The 16,554-nt window shown below is 40.9% G+C and overlaps 1 protein-coding gene across 3 annotated transcripts in view; it reads right to left on the bottom strand.

The window, feature by feature from the left end:
- fhod1 (formin homology 2 domain containing 1) overlaps window positions 1–16,554 on the bottom strand; it is a 299,703-nt gene that overhangs the window by 247,187 nt on the left and 35,962 nt on the right. For all 3 annotated transcript variants that reach the window (XM_067997797.1, XM_067997798.1, XM_067997799.1), the window contains exon 3: window positions 5,791–5,855. In XM_067997797.1, the coding sequence (XP_067853898.1) occupies window positions 5,791–5,855 (65 nt within the window). The remainder of the gene's footprint in view (window positions 1–5,790; window positions 5,856–16,554) is intronic.

Here is a 16,554-nt window from a genome sequence, read left to right as displayed (position 1 = left end):
AAAGGATCTTAGCTCAGAAAATCAGGATGTAGAATCAGTATGGGTGGAGCTAAGAAATAACAAGGGGCAGAAAACACTGGTGGGAGTAGTTTACAGGCCCCCTAACAGTAGTTATAATGTTGGACAGAGTATAAATCAGGGAAATTAGAGGAGCATGTAACAAGGGTAATGCAATAATCATGGGGGGGCTTTAATCTTTATATAAACTGGGCAAACCAAGTTGGCAAAAGTAGTTTGGAGGACGAGTTCATGGAATGCATCTGAGACAGTTTTCTAGAACAATATGTCGAGGAACCAACTAGGGAACAGGCTATTTTAGATCTAGTATTATATAATGAGACAGGATTAAATGTAATCTTATAATAAAAGATCCTCTGGGGAAGAGTGATCATTATGATAGAATTTCATATTGAGGTTGAGAGTGATGTAGTTAAGTCCAAAAATAGGGTCTTAAATTTAAACAAAGCCAATTATGTAGGTATGAGGGACAAGTTGGTTAAGGTAGATTGGGAAATTAGATTAAAAGATATGATGGTAAATAAGCAATGGTGAACATTTCAAGAAATAATTCATAATTCCCAACAAATATACATAACCTTGAGGAATAAAAACTCCATGGGAAAGGTGATCCAACCGTGGCTAAATAGAGAAGTTAAGGATAGTATTAGATTAAAAGAAGAGGCTTACAATGTTGCCAAAACGAACAGTGAACCTGAGGATTGGGAGGGTTTTAGAAATCAGCAAAGGATAACCAAGAAATTGATAAAGAGGGAGAAAATCGAACATGAGAGTAAACTAGCAAGAAATATAAAAACAGATTGTAAGAGCTTCTACAAGTATATAAAAAGGAAGAGATTAGCAAAAGTAAACGTGGGTCCCTTAGAGGCATAGACAGGAGAAATCATAATGGGGAATAAGGAAATGGCAGAGATGTTAAACAAATATTTTGTATCTGTCTTCACAGTAGAAGACACCAAAAACATATCGGAAATGATGGGGAACCAAGGGTCTAATGAGAGGGAAGAACTTAAAGTAGTCAAAATTAGTAAAGAAAAAGTATTAGAAAAATTAATGGGACCAAAAGCCAACAAATCCCCAAGACCTGATGGCCTACGTCCTGGAATTTTAAAAGAGGTGGCTGCGGAGATAGTGGATGCATTGGTTGTGATCTTCCAAAATTGCCTAGATTCTAGAATGGTCCCTGTGGATTGGAAGATAGCAAATGTAATGCCGCTATTAAAGAAAGGAGGGAGAGAGAAAACAGGGAACTATGGGCTAGTTAGCCTGACATCAATAGTAGGGAAGATGCTAGAATCTATTATTAAGGACATGGTAACAGGGCATTTAGAAAATCATAATATGATTAGGCAGAGTCAAGACGGTTTTATGAAAGGAAAATTGTGTTTGACAAATCTATTAGAATTTTTTTGAGGGTGTAACTAGCAGGGTAGATATGGGGGAATCAGTGGATGTAGTATATTTGGATTTTCAAAAGGCATTCGATAAAGTGCCACACAAGAGGTTGTTACACACGATTAGGGCTCATAGGATTGGGGGTAATATATTATCGGACTGAGGATTGGTTAACGGACAGAAAATAGAGAGTAGGAATAAATGGGTCATTTTCGGGTTGGCAGATTGTAACTGGTGGGGTGCCGCAGGGATTGGTGCTTGGGCCTCAGCTATTTACAATCTATATGAATGACTTAGATGAAGGGACCGAGTGTAATGTATCCAAGTTTGCTGACGATACAAAGCTAGGTGGGAAAGTGAGCTGTGAGGAGGACCAAAAGAGTCTGCAAAGGGATATAGGCAGATTAAGTGAGTGAGCAAGAAGGTGTCAGATGGAGTATAATGTGGGGAAATGTGAGGTAATTCACTTTGGTAGGAAGAATAGAAAAGCAGAATATTTTTTAAATGGTGAGAAACTATTAAATGTTGGTGTTCAGAGAGACTTGGGTGCCCTTGTACAAGAAACACAAAAAGTTAGTATGCAGGTACAGCAGGCAATTAGGAGAGCAAATGGCATGTTGGCCTTTATTGCAAGGGGGTTGGAGGACAAGAGTAAGGAAGTCTTACTACAGTTGTACAGGGCTTTAATGAGACCTCACCTGGAGTACTGCACACAGTTTTGGTCTCCTTATCCAAGGAAGGATATACTTGTCTTAGAGGCAGTGCAATGAAGGTTCTCTAGATAATTCCTGGGATGAGAGGGTTTTCCTATGAGGAGAGATTGAGTGGAATGGGCCTATTCTCTCTGGAGTTTAGAAGAATGAGAGGTGATCTCATTGAAACATATAGGATTATTAGGGGACTTGACAGGGTAGATGCTGAAAGATTGTTTCCCCTGGCTAGAGAGTCCAGCACAAGGGATCGGCCATTCAAGACTGAGATGAGGAGGAATTTCTTTATGCAGAGGTTGTGAATCTTTGGAATTCTCTACCCCAGAGGGCTGTGGATGCTGAGTCATTGAGTATATTCAAGGCTGAGATGGATAGATTTTTGGACCTTAGGGGAATCAAGGGATATGGGAATCGGGCAGGAAAGTGGAATTAAGGTCAAAGATCAGCCATAATCTGATTGAATGGTGCAGCAGGGTCAAGGGGCTGTATGGCCTACTCCTGCTCTTATTTCTCATATTCTTATGTTCTAAAAATCCCTCACTTCAGAGGTTTCTGTTTTGACAGCAGTTGAATGGTGTAAAGCATAACTATTTAATGGATCTGTGAGTTGTATTTTTTAAATGGTGAGAAACTATTAAATGTTGGTGTTCAGAAGGATTTGGATGCCCTTGTACACGAAACACAGAAAGTTAACATGCAGGTACAGCAAGCAATTAGGTAGGCAAATGGTATGTTGGCCTTTAATGCAAGGGGGTTGGAGTACAAGAGTAAGGAAGTCTTGCTGCAATTGCACAGGGCTTTGGTAAGACCACACCTGGAGTTCTGTGCATAGTTTTGGTCTCCTTACCTAAGGAAAGATATACTTGCCTTAGAGGCGGTGCAACAAAGGTTCATTAGATTGATTCCTGGGATGAGAGGGTTAGCCTATGAGGAGAGATTGAGTAGAATGGGCCTATACTCTCTGGAGTTTAGAAGAATGAGAGGTGATCTCATTGAAACATATAAGATTCTAAGAGGGCTTGACAGGATAGATGCTGAGAGGATGTTTCCTCTGGCTGGAAAGTCTAGAACTAGGGGACATAGTCTCAGGATAAGGGGTCGGATATTTCGGACTGAGATGAGGAAATATTTCTTCACTCAGAGTGTTATGAATCTTTGGAATTCTCTACCCCAGAGGGCTGTGGATGCTCAGTGGTTGAGCACATTCAAGACTGAGATCGATAGATTTTTGGACTCTATGGGAATTAAGGGATTTGGGGATCAAGCGGGAAGGTGGAGATGAGGTCGAAAATCAGCCATGATCCTATTGAATGGCGGAGCTCCTATTGTTCTTATGTTCTTATGTTCTTAGTCCTATACCCTTGCCCTCTCCTCATATCCTTTTCAATTTCTTTTTTTCAATTATTTAGCCACTTGCCTTTTACAAACTATTTTGATTTCTGCTTCCATGTCCTAATAACCATCTGTTCAAAAAGAAAATCAGTACCTTAGTCATCTCCTGTTTGAACATTTCCCATTGTTTGTGCACTGTCTTATTTGCTAATTTCTCTTTCCAGTCTATCTGGGCTAGTTTTCTCTAATCTTATGGAAAATAGCATTTTTTCAGTGAAATACCTTTATCTTTGACTGTTCTCTCTCCTTATCAATATCAAACCCATCTATATAATGGTAGCTGTTTCCTGGATGATCCCACTATTTACGTTACCGGCTTGCCCCACTTTATTTCCTAAAACTAGTTCCAGCACTGCCTTGTTGGACTTGATATATATATATATCATGATCCAGAAAGCACTCCTGCATTACAGAATCCCACCTCCTTCTTTCCCACTACTGTTACTCTTATTGAATTATTGTCAACCTCTTGGATTTAATTTATGTAAAAACGGTGGAACTTTATGACAAAATTTGAAGTCAGCTTGATATTTATCTACAAAACCATGACTTAGATAGTCACAACTAATAGATTTACAAAGTAAAATTTTAATTTGCACATACGTAACTCTCAATTTTAATTTTTAAAAAAATAAATGAATATATGCTTTTGTGTTTCAACAAACAGCTTCCTTCAGACAATTCTTCAACAACCCATAAGTTGAAAACAATCTGCCAGAGAGGACTGTTTGCCAATTATCTTGTTTATTAAATGCAAGCAATGTACTTCCATGTTTAAATGGAGAATTATTTCTGCTTTTTTACAGGTTAATTGGTAAGTCAAGCTAACCAATTGGAATCAAAAACATTTCTTAGAAATTTACTAAACTCAGCCTAGCTATGGCAACAGTAAGAACTCTACATTTAGCCTCAATATTCCTGGGCTAGGGAAGAGTAAAAAGAGAAAATCAGTCGGGGTTTTGAGTCCTGATTGCTACGGAGTGACCCTTGCTGGAAAGTGCATGCATGTGGATGCTGGGCGATGATGTGATCAAGCTTGACTCCAATACCATCCATGGTTAAAGCCTATGGTAACACCGGCTGTCTGGGCTGGCACCTGAAAAAATGACAACTGGGCTGTTCGCCATGGCTCAGTTGTAGCACTCTCGCCTCGGAGTCAGTGTGGGTTCAAGACCTACTCCAAAGACTTGAGCACAAAATCTAGGCCGACACTCCAGTGCAGTACTGAGGGAGAGCTGCACTGTCGGAGGTGCCATCTTTCAGATGAGATGTTAAATCTGCCCTCTCAGGTGGACGTAAAAGATCCCATGGCACTATTTCGAAGAAGAGCAGGACAGTTCACCCGACGTCCTGGCCAATATTTATCCCTTAACCAACATCATTAAAACATATTATCTGGTGATTAACTCACTGCTGTTTGTGGGAACCTTGCTGTGCGCAAATTGGCTGCTGCGTTTCCTGACTAGACTTCAAATGTATTTCATTGGCTATAAAGCTCTTTGGGACATCCTGAGGTTGTGAAAGGCACAATATAAATGTGAGTCTTTCTTTCTTTTAAAGTACTGGAGAGTTGCTGTTGAACTGTGCCCCAGCAACTGCCAGTGCCTTGAAAAGTGATGGGGAGAAAATTGGAGAAACTTGCAGAGAAAAAAAAACATGCAACTTAAATTACATTCTGTTATAGGCATACCAACCAAGTTGACATGAATTCAGGGGAATGAGCTTCCTCTATGGCAACCGATAAATGGGACCAAGAAGCAAGACCCTAACTGAGTTTTCTAAATGCAGGCAACAGAAGCAAGTAAGACAAAACGTTAATCTGGTCAAATGAAAAAACACAACCACTCAGTATAAACAATATATTACATGCCAAGATAATATAGTAATGCATAATCTTAGCCCTCAAAAGTAATATTGTCCCTGTCCTTGGAATTGCAACAAGATCTCTAAAACATAATGATGCCCGTACATCATAACATACAACCATATTAGAACCAGCTGCTAGATAAGTCATAGGTACCAAAATAACTCAATTCAATGGTTACTCTATTAAGGTACTTCATTATGTTCATATCAGACATACAGTCAAAAATTTCCTTACAGCTACATACTGTCCAACAGTTCCCAAATTTTCTCAGGGGGAGAAAAAATCTAATTCAGAATATTACGATTTCTCTTTCAACTTAGATATGAAGAAGAAATACACCACTGAAAGATTTTACACAGGTGAATCATATAAGATCCAACACCTGCAGAAGTAGAATATTTCACTCACCTATAACGGAATGAACTCTTACAGACAGCTGTGTCCGAAGGATGAGGGTAGGTCGTCTCCCTTTGCTGAGTGAAAAATAAATTATTTATTAGTCAACTAGAACCCCAATGTTTTCCGCCGCTTCCTTTTAGTGTACAGTACCAGTATAAATTCCTCTGTAGTGAAAACATGCACCAGTTTAGCAGCAAATGCACATTAATATTATTGGAGGTTATTTTGAGACAAGAAATTGTTACAAATACTTCTGGTGAGTAGAGCTTTCAAACACAGGTGTAATTTATGTGGCCTCGAGGTTCTACAAATCATCACAGTAGCACTTCCAACTCATTACTCCAAGTCTGCATGACACTACAGATGGATTTCACAGGATTTCTGTAATCCCAGGATTGTAATGGGGCTACAAGTTTTTGACTTTTAACTCTTTGGACATTCTTGCCACTGAAGCACCCAAGATCTAGCTGCTGTTAAAATTTTGTCAGCATAGAAAAGTCATGTAGTATCGTGCCTCGAGAATTTTGATAATCTTTTTCATGAAGCATTTTGGAATTGAGCTGTGTTTATACGCTGCATTTTAAAACAAAGTGAAGTTGCACAGGTTTAAAAAGAAAGACCACAGGCTGCAGGAATTTGGAGATGATGATCAGGAACAAGAGTGAGTCGCTGCTTCATCTCAAGTACTCCCAACAAACATGAAGGGCTTGTGATGCCCCTTCCTGTTGAGCTTTGCATTTCATTTGGGGGGAGGGGGGGGAGGGACAGTAGCAGTCTTGATTAGCAGCTATTCTGGACAAACCCCCAACTTCCAGTAGAACAGGAAGCAAAAGACCCAAATATTGGCAGTTAGACCCAGCAAAGACTGCAAAACCATTCAGTTTTTAAATAGAGAGCTGCAAGGGCAAGCTTTGATCTGGCTCGGAAGTAGGACGCAGAAGGGTACTCGAGTTATTTTAAGTCAAGCAAGACCACCCACTGATGTGGGGAAGCATAGCATGTTCATTATTTTGGATTATTATGGGAAGACAAGTCATGCTGATTGAATTAAATGAGAGTGTCTAATCATAACTGTTGCTCTTTATGTTCACTTGCTATGATATAGGGCAGTTTAACAATTTGTACCTGGCCTCACCTTACAAACTGTTTTCTCAGTCCACCTTCAAAGAGTTTGGAGAGGCACATTGGAACATGTGAAAGACACAGGAGGGTGGGGGGGAGCTATCATTACACCTTGGGTTATGCCATCATATAGTTAGATATTGGGCAGTACAGATACATCCCTAAATGCAAGATGCTCAGGCCACTTATAGGAATGGCTAGCACCATTTTAACCGAAGGAATATCTAAATATCTAATACCCTAATCTTGTACCATTACATTTAGAGATTGTGCATAGAACAATCAGTTGTACTAAATTATAAATCAGCAAGCAGCTTCTTAAATACTATATAATCCTCTCATATCTGAAGACTTGTATTGCCTTTCAAAATCAGCACTGAAAGATCGTCTTTAAATTCTACATTTTCCTTGGGTGAGCTGTGGGGAGGAGAGGGGGAGAAAGAAAAGAGGACCAACACTCTACTTCATTCTATTCCTCATTGTTCCTCAGCCTCCTTCCTAACACAGATAAAATTCCTTCTAATCGTTTGGGAAGGAAATCAGAACCTATGGGAGATTATGGATAATGGAGTAAATTTTCAATTTTCAGAGCTCCTGGTGCTCAAAGGGACGGGAAATTGTGGGCGACGCCCACTCAATTTTCCAGTAATGGCCCAAACAATGCTGTCAAAATAACGGCGCAGCTAATAGCGTTCACCATTACTTATGTGCAAATGCCACAGCAACTTCAGGCGAGGGCAGATGTGCGATTAAACGCAGAAATCGAAAAATTACTGTCAGAGATGTGTTGCTCCACCGTTAGCTTCGTGAAAATGGCATCTCGCAGCCTGGCTTTCCATTGAAATGCATTGAGCGGCGTGAAGTTCCTGTACTTGCATGGTAAATACGAACTAAACTCTTCACAGAAAGTCAGGGCTTGTCCATTTCAGTCTAAGTACCCTTTTAACGGCGTGATAAGTGTTAATTACTGCCAGCCAACCTCTCTGGCACTGAAAATTTACTATTACAAGTGTGGAATCTCATTCCTTCAGCTTTTAATTGTTGTTGGAGATTTAAAAATTTTTTAAAATGTATATTAATTTCTTTTTTTAAAAAAATGTTCTTTGTATTTTTTTTCTCTCTCTTAATCCAATCTTTCTTTCCCTCTCACTATTTCTCTTTCAGTACCTGGTTTGATATTGAATTCATCATTCTAACTTACACTTCCTTGTTCAGTCCTTGTCCTATTTATTTAACAGTCCTTCAATCTGATTGGTTAAGGAGATACACAGTTGCTTGCCCTGTTCACTCAGATCCCAGATGCCCTGTAGAGGGCGCCGCACCGTTTCCATCTCCCACTTCCGGCAACTTGCAGGGCAAAATATTGTGGACATTAAACGGGCAAGGGCAAGTCTAACTAACAGCGGGCGCTCTTCATTGGCCTGCCACAGCAGTTTTTGGGCCGTTGCATTCCTGTTGCGTGAAGCTCTGCAGACAAAAATACTTTTTTCATCGGGTTCCATTTGTGCAGAAATCAGCAGTTCAACATAGAAGCTTCATTAAGATATTCGTTTAAAAACAGCCAGCATATCCAGGGTGGAAAATCGTCCAAGGGAATGAGAAAATGAGGATTTTTCTCCTCCTAGTGATTGATGTTGGCACGGTCTAATAATATGCTTAATATTCTGTGATAAGCTTTTCGCTGAATTGAAAATTGCTTCCACTGTAATACAGTATGAAATTTCCAATAGGAACACTTTTTTAAATGACAAATAGAAAACTGAAGTAACTTTCTCCCAAGTCAATAACTGCTACAGAATCCGTCACGGACTCTTAAACCAACGTGTGAAAAAAATGATGCAAGCAATCACTGGCTGGAAAGAGACAGTCAGCTCTCTCCCAATCATATAGCCTTCAGTGCTACTGTAAAAGCCACAACATGTTCAGTATAAAAGAGCAGTGTTGTCATTTGTCTGCAGGGTTTTACATCAGGATGTTCTGAATACGCCACAATGTAACTGCAATGCTCTGTTAATACTGTACCATAATATTCTGATGCATAGATTTTTTTTTGGTGGGGGAGGAGGGGGGAGAAAGAGGAGAAGAGATCCAATGTTCATTAGTGATCATAGAATCATACAGCACAGAAGGAGGGCATTCAGCCCATTGTGCCTGTGAAAGAGCTATCCAATTAGTCCCACTCCCCTGCTCTTTCCCATAGCCTTGTAATGGTAGGAAGTATCTGTACTTTTGGTGCCCAGTGAAACATTCCCAGATTAGTTAAAGCAGGAGGCACATTCCCCATCCTAATCGCATAGTTCAGGACAAGTTTCACAAGTGTACCCCATACTACATCAATGTGAAGTTTTAATTTTGTTGGGCTGTCAAGGGAGAAAGAGAAATTCATTGAGCCTGGGTTCATTTCTGATCACTGACCAGTGGCGCCTGCTGTGGACATTAAAGTAAGAACAAGATTGAACCCTGCTGGGTTTTGGAGAATGTGCAGCATCACAGCTGACATTCACCATCTAAGCACAAACATAAAGAATAGCCAGTTGCACACAGTACTGGAGGGCTGCTAGGACCCATGGAACCATAACCCAACATGAATCAGCAGCTCGAGCGGGGAGAAAAGGGGACAAGGAAAAGATCTCAAAGTAATTGCTTTGTAAAATTGCACACAGGCCAATCAACCTCAAAAGAATGAAGCCTATGCTGGGACTTATTCTGGAGTATATCTTTAACATTTCTTTTGTATTCATCTTTACTGCAGTATAATTCAGAATTATAATCAAAGCTGGCTTTATTTAGTGCAGACTGTGTGACAGGTCACATGAAGAAATGAACAATCCCCATATGACTGACTGATGTAACTTTGAACAAGCTTCATAAGAGTTTTCAGACTTCCTTGTCAAACCCTGAAAAATGTGCTTGTACAGCATCACTTCTGGCATACATGTGGTATTTTAGGTCCTGAGTCTCTTTGTGGTGGCATTTCATACCATTTTCCATGCCTGTCATTATATTCCACCAGCAATCTTTTTACAATTACCCTGAGACACGTAGCCAAATTATTTCAGTTTAAAAATATTTTGCTTCCCTGTTCCGAATTTGCACACAACTTTAAACAAATACCGTTGAGGATTCAGGTTAATTATCATTTATTTGATTTTCCATTGCTGTCCAGCAATCACCATTTAATTTTGCTCAAGACAGAATTTCAAGAAAAGTTAATTTGATCAGTTTGGAGCCTGAATGAAAATCAGGGCAAAATGTCATTTTTTCCTCCTTGGAACAGCAACATTGTCCGACATGCTGCACTCTGAACCTCCGTACATCTGTACAGAATGGCCTCTTGTCTACACGTTGTTTCCACAAATCATTTTAACTTCGCATCAGTCAACCCTTAAAGCTTATTCCCTATTCCGCTTCAACCAGGCATCAAGAATTAATCAGACATTGCAAGCTAGCACACTAGGGAGTCACTGAAGGTCCAACTTTAATAACATCAGGAGGCAGGCAGAAACATTACTAGTATAATCTTGGCACCAATTTATTATATGTTGCCAAATTCAAAATTGGCATATAGAATCATAGAAAGTTACAGCACAGAAGGAAGCCATTCGGCCCATTGCGCCCATGCCAGCAGTTGAAAAAGAGCTATCCTGCTTAACCCCACTTTCCAGCACTTGGTCCGTAGTCCTTTAGGTAACGGAACCTCAAGTGCACATCCAAGGACTTTTTAAATGAGTTAAGGGTTTGTGCCTCTACCACCCTTTCCGGCAATGAGTTCCAGACCCCCACCACTCTCGGTGAAATAATTTCTCCTCAACTCCCCTCTAATCCTTCTACCAATTACTTCAAATCTATGCCCCCTGGTCACCGATCCCTCTGCTAAGGGAAATAGGTCCTCTCTATCGACTCAATCTAGGCCCCTCATAATTTTATACACCTCAATTAAATCTCCCCTCAGGCTCCTTTGTTGCAAAGAAAACAAGCCCAGCCTATCCAATTTTTTCTCATAGCTAAAATTCTCCAGTCCTGGCAACATCCTTATAAATCTCTTCTGTACCCTTTCTAGTGCAATCACACCTTTCCTGTAATGTGATGTCCAGAACTGTATGCAGTACTCAAGCTGTGGCCTAACTAGTGTTTTATACAGTTCTAGCATAATCTCCCTGCTCTTGTATTCTATGCCTCAACTAATAAAGGAAAGTATCCAGTATGCCTTCTTTACTACCTTATCTACCTGTCCTGCTGCCTTCAGGGATCTGTGGACATGTACTCCACACCTCTCCGTATCCTCCCATGCCTTGTTTGCCCTCCCCAAATGCATTACCTCACACTTCACTAGGTTGAATTCCATTTGCCACTTTTCTGCCCACCTGACCAGTCCATTGATATCTTCCTGCAGTCTGCAGCTTTCTTCCTCACTATCAACCACCCGGCCAATTTTTGTATCATCTGCAAACTTCTTGATCATGCCCTCTACATTGAAGTCCAAATCATTAATATATACCACAAAAAGCAAGGGGCCTAGTACTGAGCCCTGCGGAACCCCACTGGAAACAGCCTTCCAGTCACAAAAATACCCGTCAACCATTACACCCTTTGCTTCCTGCCACTGAGTCAATTTTGGATCCAACTTGCCACTTTCCCTTAGATCCCATGGGCTTTTACTTTTTTGACCAGTCTGCCATGTGGGACCTTGTCAAAAGCCTTGCTAAAATCAATGTACACTACATCAAATGCGTTACCCTCATCGGCCCTCCTTGTTACTGCCTCAAAAAATTCAATCAAGTTAGTCAGACACGACCTTCCCTTAACAAATCCATACTGACTGTCCTTGATTAACCTGTGCCTTTCCAAATGATGATTTATGCTGTTCCTCAGAATTGATTCCAATAATTTGCCCATCACCGAGGTTAGGTTGGCCTACAATTACTCGGTCTATCCCTTTCTCCCTTTTTAAACAACGGTACAACGTTAGCAGTCCTCCAATCCTCCGGCACCATGCCTGTAGCCAGGGAGGATTGGAAAATAATGGTCAGAGCCTCTGCTATTTCCTCCCTTGCTTCTCTTAACAGCCTGGGATACATTTCATAGAAAAGAATCATAGAAAGGTTACAGCATGGAAGGAGGCCATTCGGCCCATCGAGTCCACCCCGGCTCTATCCAAGAGCAATCCAGCTAGTCCCACTCCCCCGCCCTATCCCCATAGCCCTGCAAATTTTTTTCTTTCAAGTACCTATCCAGTTCCCTTTTGAAGGCCATGATTGAATCTGCCTCCACCGCTCCCTCGGGCAGTACAATCCAGATGCTAACCACTCGCTGTGTAAAAAAGATTTTTGCTCACGTCACCTTTGGTTCTTTTGCATCCGGGCCTGGCGATTTATCTACTTTCAAAGATGCTAAACCCCTTAATACTTCCTCTCTCACTATGTTTATCCCATCCAATATTTCACACTTCTCCTCCTTAACTATAATCTCTGAATCGTTCCTCTCTTTTGTGAAGACAGGCGCAAAGTATTCATTAAGAACTGTACCCACATATTATGCCTCCACACATACGTTACCATTTTGGTTTCTAATAGGCCCTACTCTTCCCTTCGTTCTAGATAATTACAATGCTTTTATACAACAACAACTACGTGCATTTATATAACACCTTTAACGTAGTAAAACGTCCCAAGGCACTTCACAAAATTTGACACCAAGCCACATAAGGAGATATTAGGATAGGTGATCAAAAGCTTTCTCAAAGAGGTAGGTTTTAAGGAGCGTCTTAAAGGAGGAGAGAGAGGTAGCGACGCGGACAGTTTTAGGGAGGGAATTCCAGCGCTTAGGCCCTAGGCAGCTGAAGGCACGGCCGCCAATGGTGGAGCAATAAAAATCGGGGATGCACAAGAGACCAGAATTGGAGGAATGTAGAGATCTTGGAGGGTTGTAGAACTGGAGGAGGTTACAGAGATAGGGTGGGGCGAGGCCATGGAGGGATTTGAAAACAAGGATGCGATCGGGATCGGGATTTTAACCGATAAAGTATAGTGTAGTGTCTTTTAAACATTAGGACCGACCAGATGTACCAGAATGATTCTTTAATTGCATTTCTCAATGTTTGTTACTCTTGGAATACAGACTAAAATGTTAAACTTACCATGTACTTCGACTGAATGTCAGCAAGCAATGGTTCAACCAACTAAAGTTAGAATAGTTTCAAAAATTGAACATGGTGAACGTACACAGCAGGTAAGTCATATTGATAGAGAAGAACAGTAGGTAGCTGTTGATTAACTCTTGAGTTTTGTGAAGGAAAATTTCTTTTAATATCATTTACAGGGTTCCTCTGTGCAGCCTATTTTAATTTGTTTCATTACCCAGCAGCCATATGGAATGTACCGATGTGACACAATACCAAGCGAGTTGCATGAATCAGTCAATATCAGGAGAGTTGCATGAATCAGTTAATATCAGGAGAGTTGCATGAATCAATCTGCTTGGACATGGACAGCAAGCTTTATTCCTTTTATTTCCCTGATTCCTAACAAATGTTTGCCACAGTTTACAACTTTGAGGCCAAACACTACCACAGTTGTCAAAGAGTTCGGCACATGCTCACAGAGACACAGATAGCTCCAGGAAGCCCACGGGGAACGTCACTCTTGTCATTCAGAATTTCTCCTGACAGTTTTCAAAATGGGCAGTTTTAAAAAAGGCAGTTTTCATAAGTAGACTGAATATCCTATGATCAAAGAACTACACTCTTCTTTATGTGCGGGATGGTGTAACATTCAGCCCAACTGGTCTAAGCCTTCTTCTACTCTAATTACCTCTTCCCACACTGCCCGCATCTCCCTCTATTCCCTTCTCCCTCATGCATTCATCGAGCCTCCCTTTAAATGCATCAATGCTATCTGCTTCAACCACTCCACGTGGCAGCAAGCTCTCGATTCTCACCACTCTCTGTGTAAAGAAAGACTATCTAGATTTTTTATTTCATCTGTTCGTGTCTATCTTATATTTATGCCCCCTAGTTCAGGCTAAAACTAATAGATTTATTTACAACAGGATAATTAAACAGAGATACACAGCAAACAACAGATGGTACAAATACCTAGAGAAGAATAAAGACTGAACCAGCCTACAAGGATTAAAATACCTTCTTCAGGGTGTATTCTTACATAGTCCAATGATTGGCAATACCGTTGGAATAAACAGTATTTTGTATAACAATATAGTTGTATATTTCTGACCAGCACACAGAGTCCGAGTGGGCAATTTTAACTTAACTCGCTGGACAGGCAACCCACGGGATTGGATGGAATGTCGGTTTTACACCTCGCCTAATATTACTCCCCACTGACTTCAATGGAGAGTAATAGCGGGTGGGGTGTAAAACCAGCATTTCCCGACAGGCGGGTTAGGTTAAAATCGTCCCCCAAGTATCAATTCCAAATACTGAAACCAAACTGATACTTCAGTGAGGTTGATCACTTTGGCAGTCCCTTTGTGCCAAAAGAAGCCTTTCCTGTCATCGATATTAAATGAGACATTAACTATTTTCTTCTAAAGTATACTGGAGAATGAGCTAGATATTTGATGAAGTGGATGATTGGCACGATCCAACTGGACAGCTAAGTCTTTTCCACTTCTCTACGTTCCTGATCGGTCAGCCGCCAGGAATAATGAATGAATGTGTAAATTTACATCATTTAATACTTGCCAGCAATCAAAATCATTCCTATGTCTGATTGGAGTCTACAAATAACATACCCATTATCCGTCAAAAGACTAATTTCACTATCACCTAGAATCAAGCTTCTGCATCTTGACTAATCTACAACTCAAAGAACCTGCTTGCATCCTGCAGATAGCTGGGCTCTGGTCTTTACTTTGCATTTTAGTGAGGAAGGGCAGATTCCATCTTATTTCTAGTTATTTCTGAAACACATTCACCTTGTATATCTATGGTCACTAAAAAGAACAGGTGATACAGATGTTTGTCTCATTTAACACAGAATGAAAACTCTACTTTCCTTCGTTAGCATTGAATATGTGGGAACCATGTCAGTCATTCTCATCTCATCCAGTACCAGTTCAATTGTCCACAAATACACAAATTGTACTGGCACATTCTCAACACTGCCATTTACAATAGGCACAGGGGTTGAAATTCCTCAGCGCATGGCGATGTGGCTACAACGCACGCCCAAACTGGGAGGCCCAAGGCCAGCCCAAAATTAGGCCTCAGGCCTTATCTAGATCAGCCGGAGCCTGTCACGCCTCCACTGGCACCTTGCCCGACTGGTGAAATGAATTTCGGGCCATCTGTCTCGCCAACAGCGGCCCTCAGGTAAGTCATTACACAAGATAAGGGCTCAAGGGGTTGGGGGCAATATATTAGCATGGATAGAGGATTGGATAACGGACAGAAAAGAGAGTAGGAATAAACGGGTCATTTTCAGGTTGGCAGGCTGTAACTAGTGGGGTGCCGCAAGGATCAGTGCTTGGGTCTCAGCTATTTACAATCTATATTAATGACTTAGATAAAGGGACCAAGAGTAATGTAACCAAGTTTGCTGATGATACAAAGCTGTGTGGGAAAGTAAGCTGTGAGGAGGACACAAAGAGTCTGCAAAGTGATATAGACAGGTTAAGTGAGTGGGCGAGAAGGTGGCAGATGGAGTATGATGTGGGGAAATGTGAGGTTATTCACTTTGGTAAGAAGAATAGAAAATCAGAATATTTTATAAATGGTGAGAAACTATTAAATGTTGGTGTTCAGAGAGATTTGGGTGTCCTCGTACAAGAAACACAGAAAATTAACATGCAGGTACAGCAAGCAATTAGGAAGGCAAATGGTATGTTGACCTTTATTGCAAGGGAGTTGGAGTACAAGAGTAAGGAAGTCTTGCTACAATTGTACACGGCTTTGGTGAGACCCCACACCTGGAGTTCTGTGCATAGTTTGGTCTCCTTACCTAAGGAAGGATATACTTGCCTTAGATGCAGTGCAACGAAGGTTCACTAGATTGACTCCAGGGATGAGAGGGTTGTCCTATGAGGAGAGATTGAGTAGAATGGGCCTATACTCTCTAGAGTTTAGAAGAATGAGAGGTGATCTCATTGAAACACATAGGATTCTGAGAGCGCTTGACAGGGTAGAGAGAATAGAACCAGGGGAATAGTCTCAAGAGAAGGGGTTGAACATTTAGCACTGAGGTGAGAAGGAATTTCTTCACTCAGAGGGTTGCAAATCTGTGGAATCCTCTATCCCAGAGGGCTGTGGATGCTGAGTCATCGAGTATATTCAAGGCTGAGATCGATAGATTTTTGGACTCTAAGGGAATCAAAGGATATGGAGATCGGGTGGGAAAGTGGAGTTCAGGTTGAGGATCAGCCATGGTGTTATTGAATGGCAGAGCAGGCCTGAGAGGCTTGTATGGCCTGCTCCTGTTCCTATTTCTTATATTCTTATTAGGGCAATCAAAAATAGTCAAATCCACTACGGTGTTTAAATATGAAGTTGTCTGTCACTGTCTAATATACCAGCCACTTTATTCTTTCTCACCTCAGCCATTTTGAATATTAGCATCTTCCCATGACAGCTTATGTGGCGTAAAGATAATTCCGTGAAAACACAGGTGTGCAATGACTTTCACAGTGAATGCC

Source organism: Heptranchias perlo, chromosome 16 (assembly GCF_035084215.1).
Source record: "Heptranchias perlo isolate sHepPer1 chromosome 16, sHepPer1.hap1, whole genome shotgun sequence".
NCBI lineage: Eukaryota > Metazoa > Chordata > Chondrichthyes > Hexanchiformes > Hexanchidae > Heptranchias > Heptranchias perlo.
The sequence above is the reverse complement of the archived record's forward strand: the minus strand, read 5'-3'. Positions and strand labels throughout refer to the sequence as shown.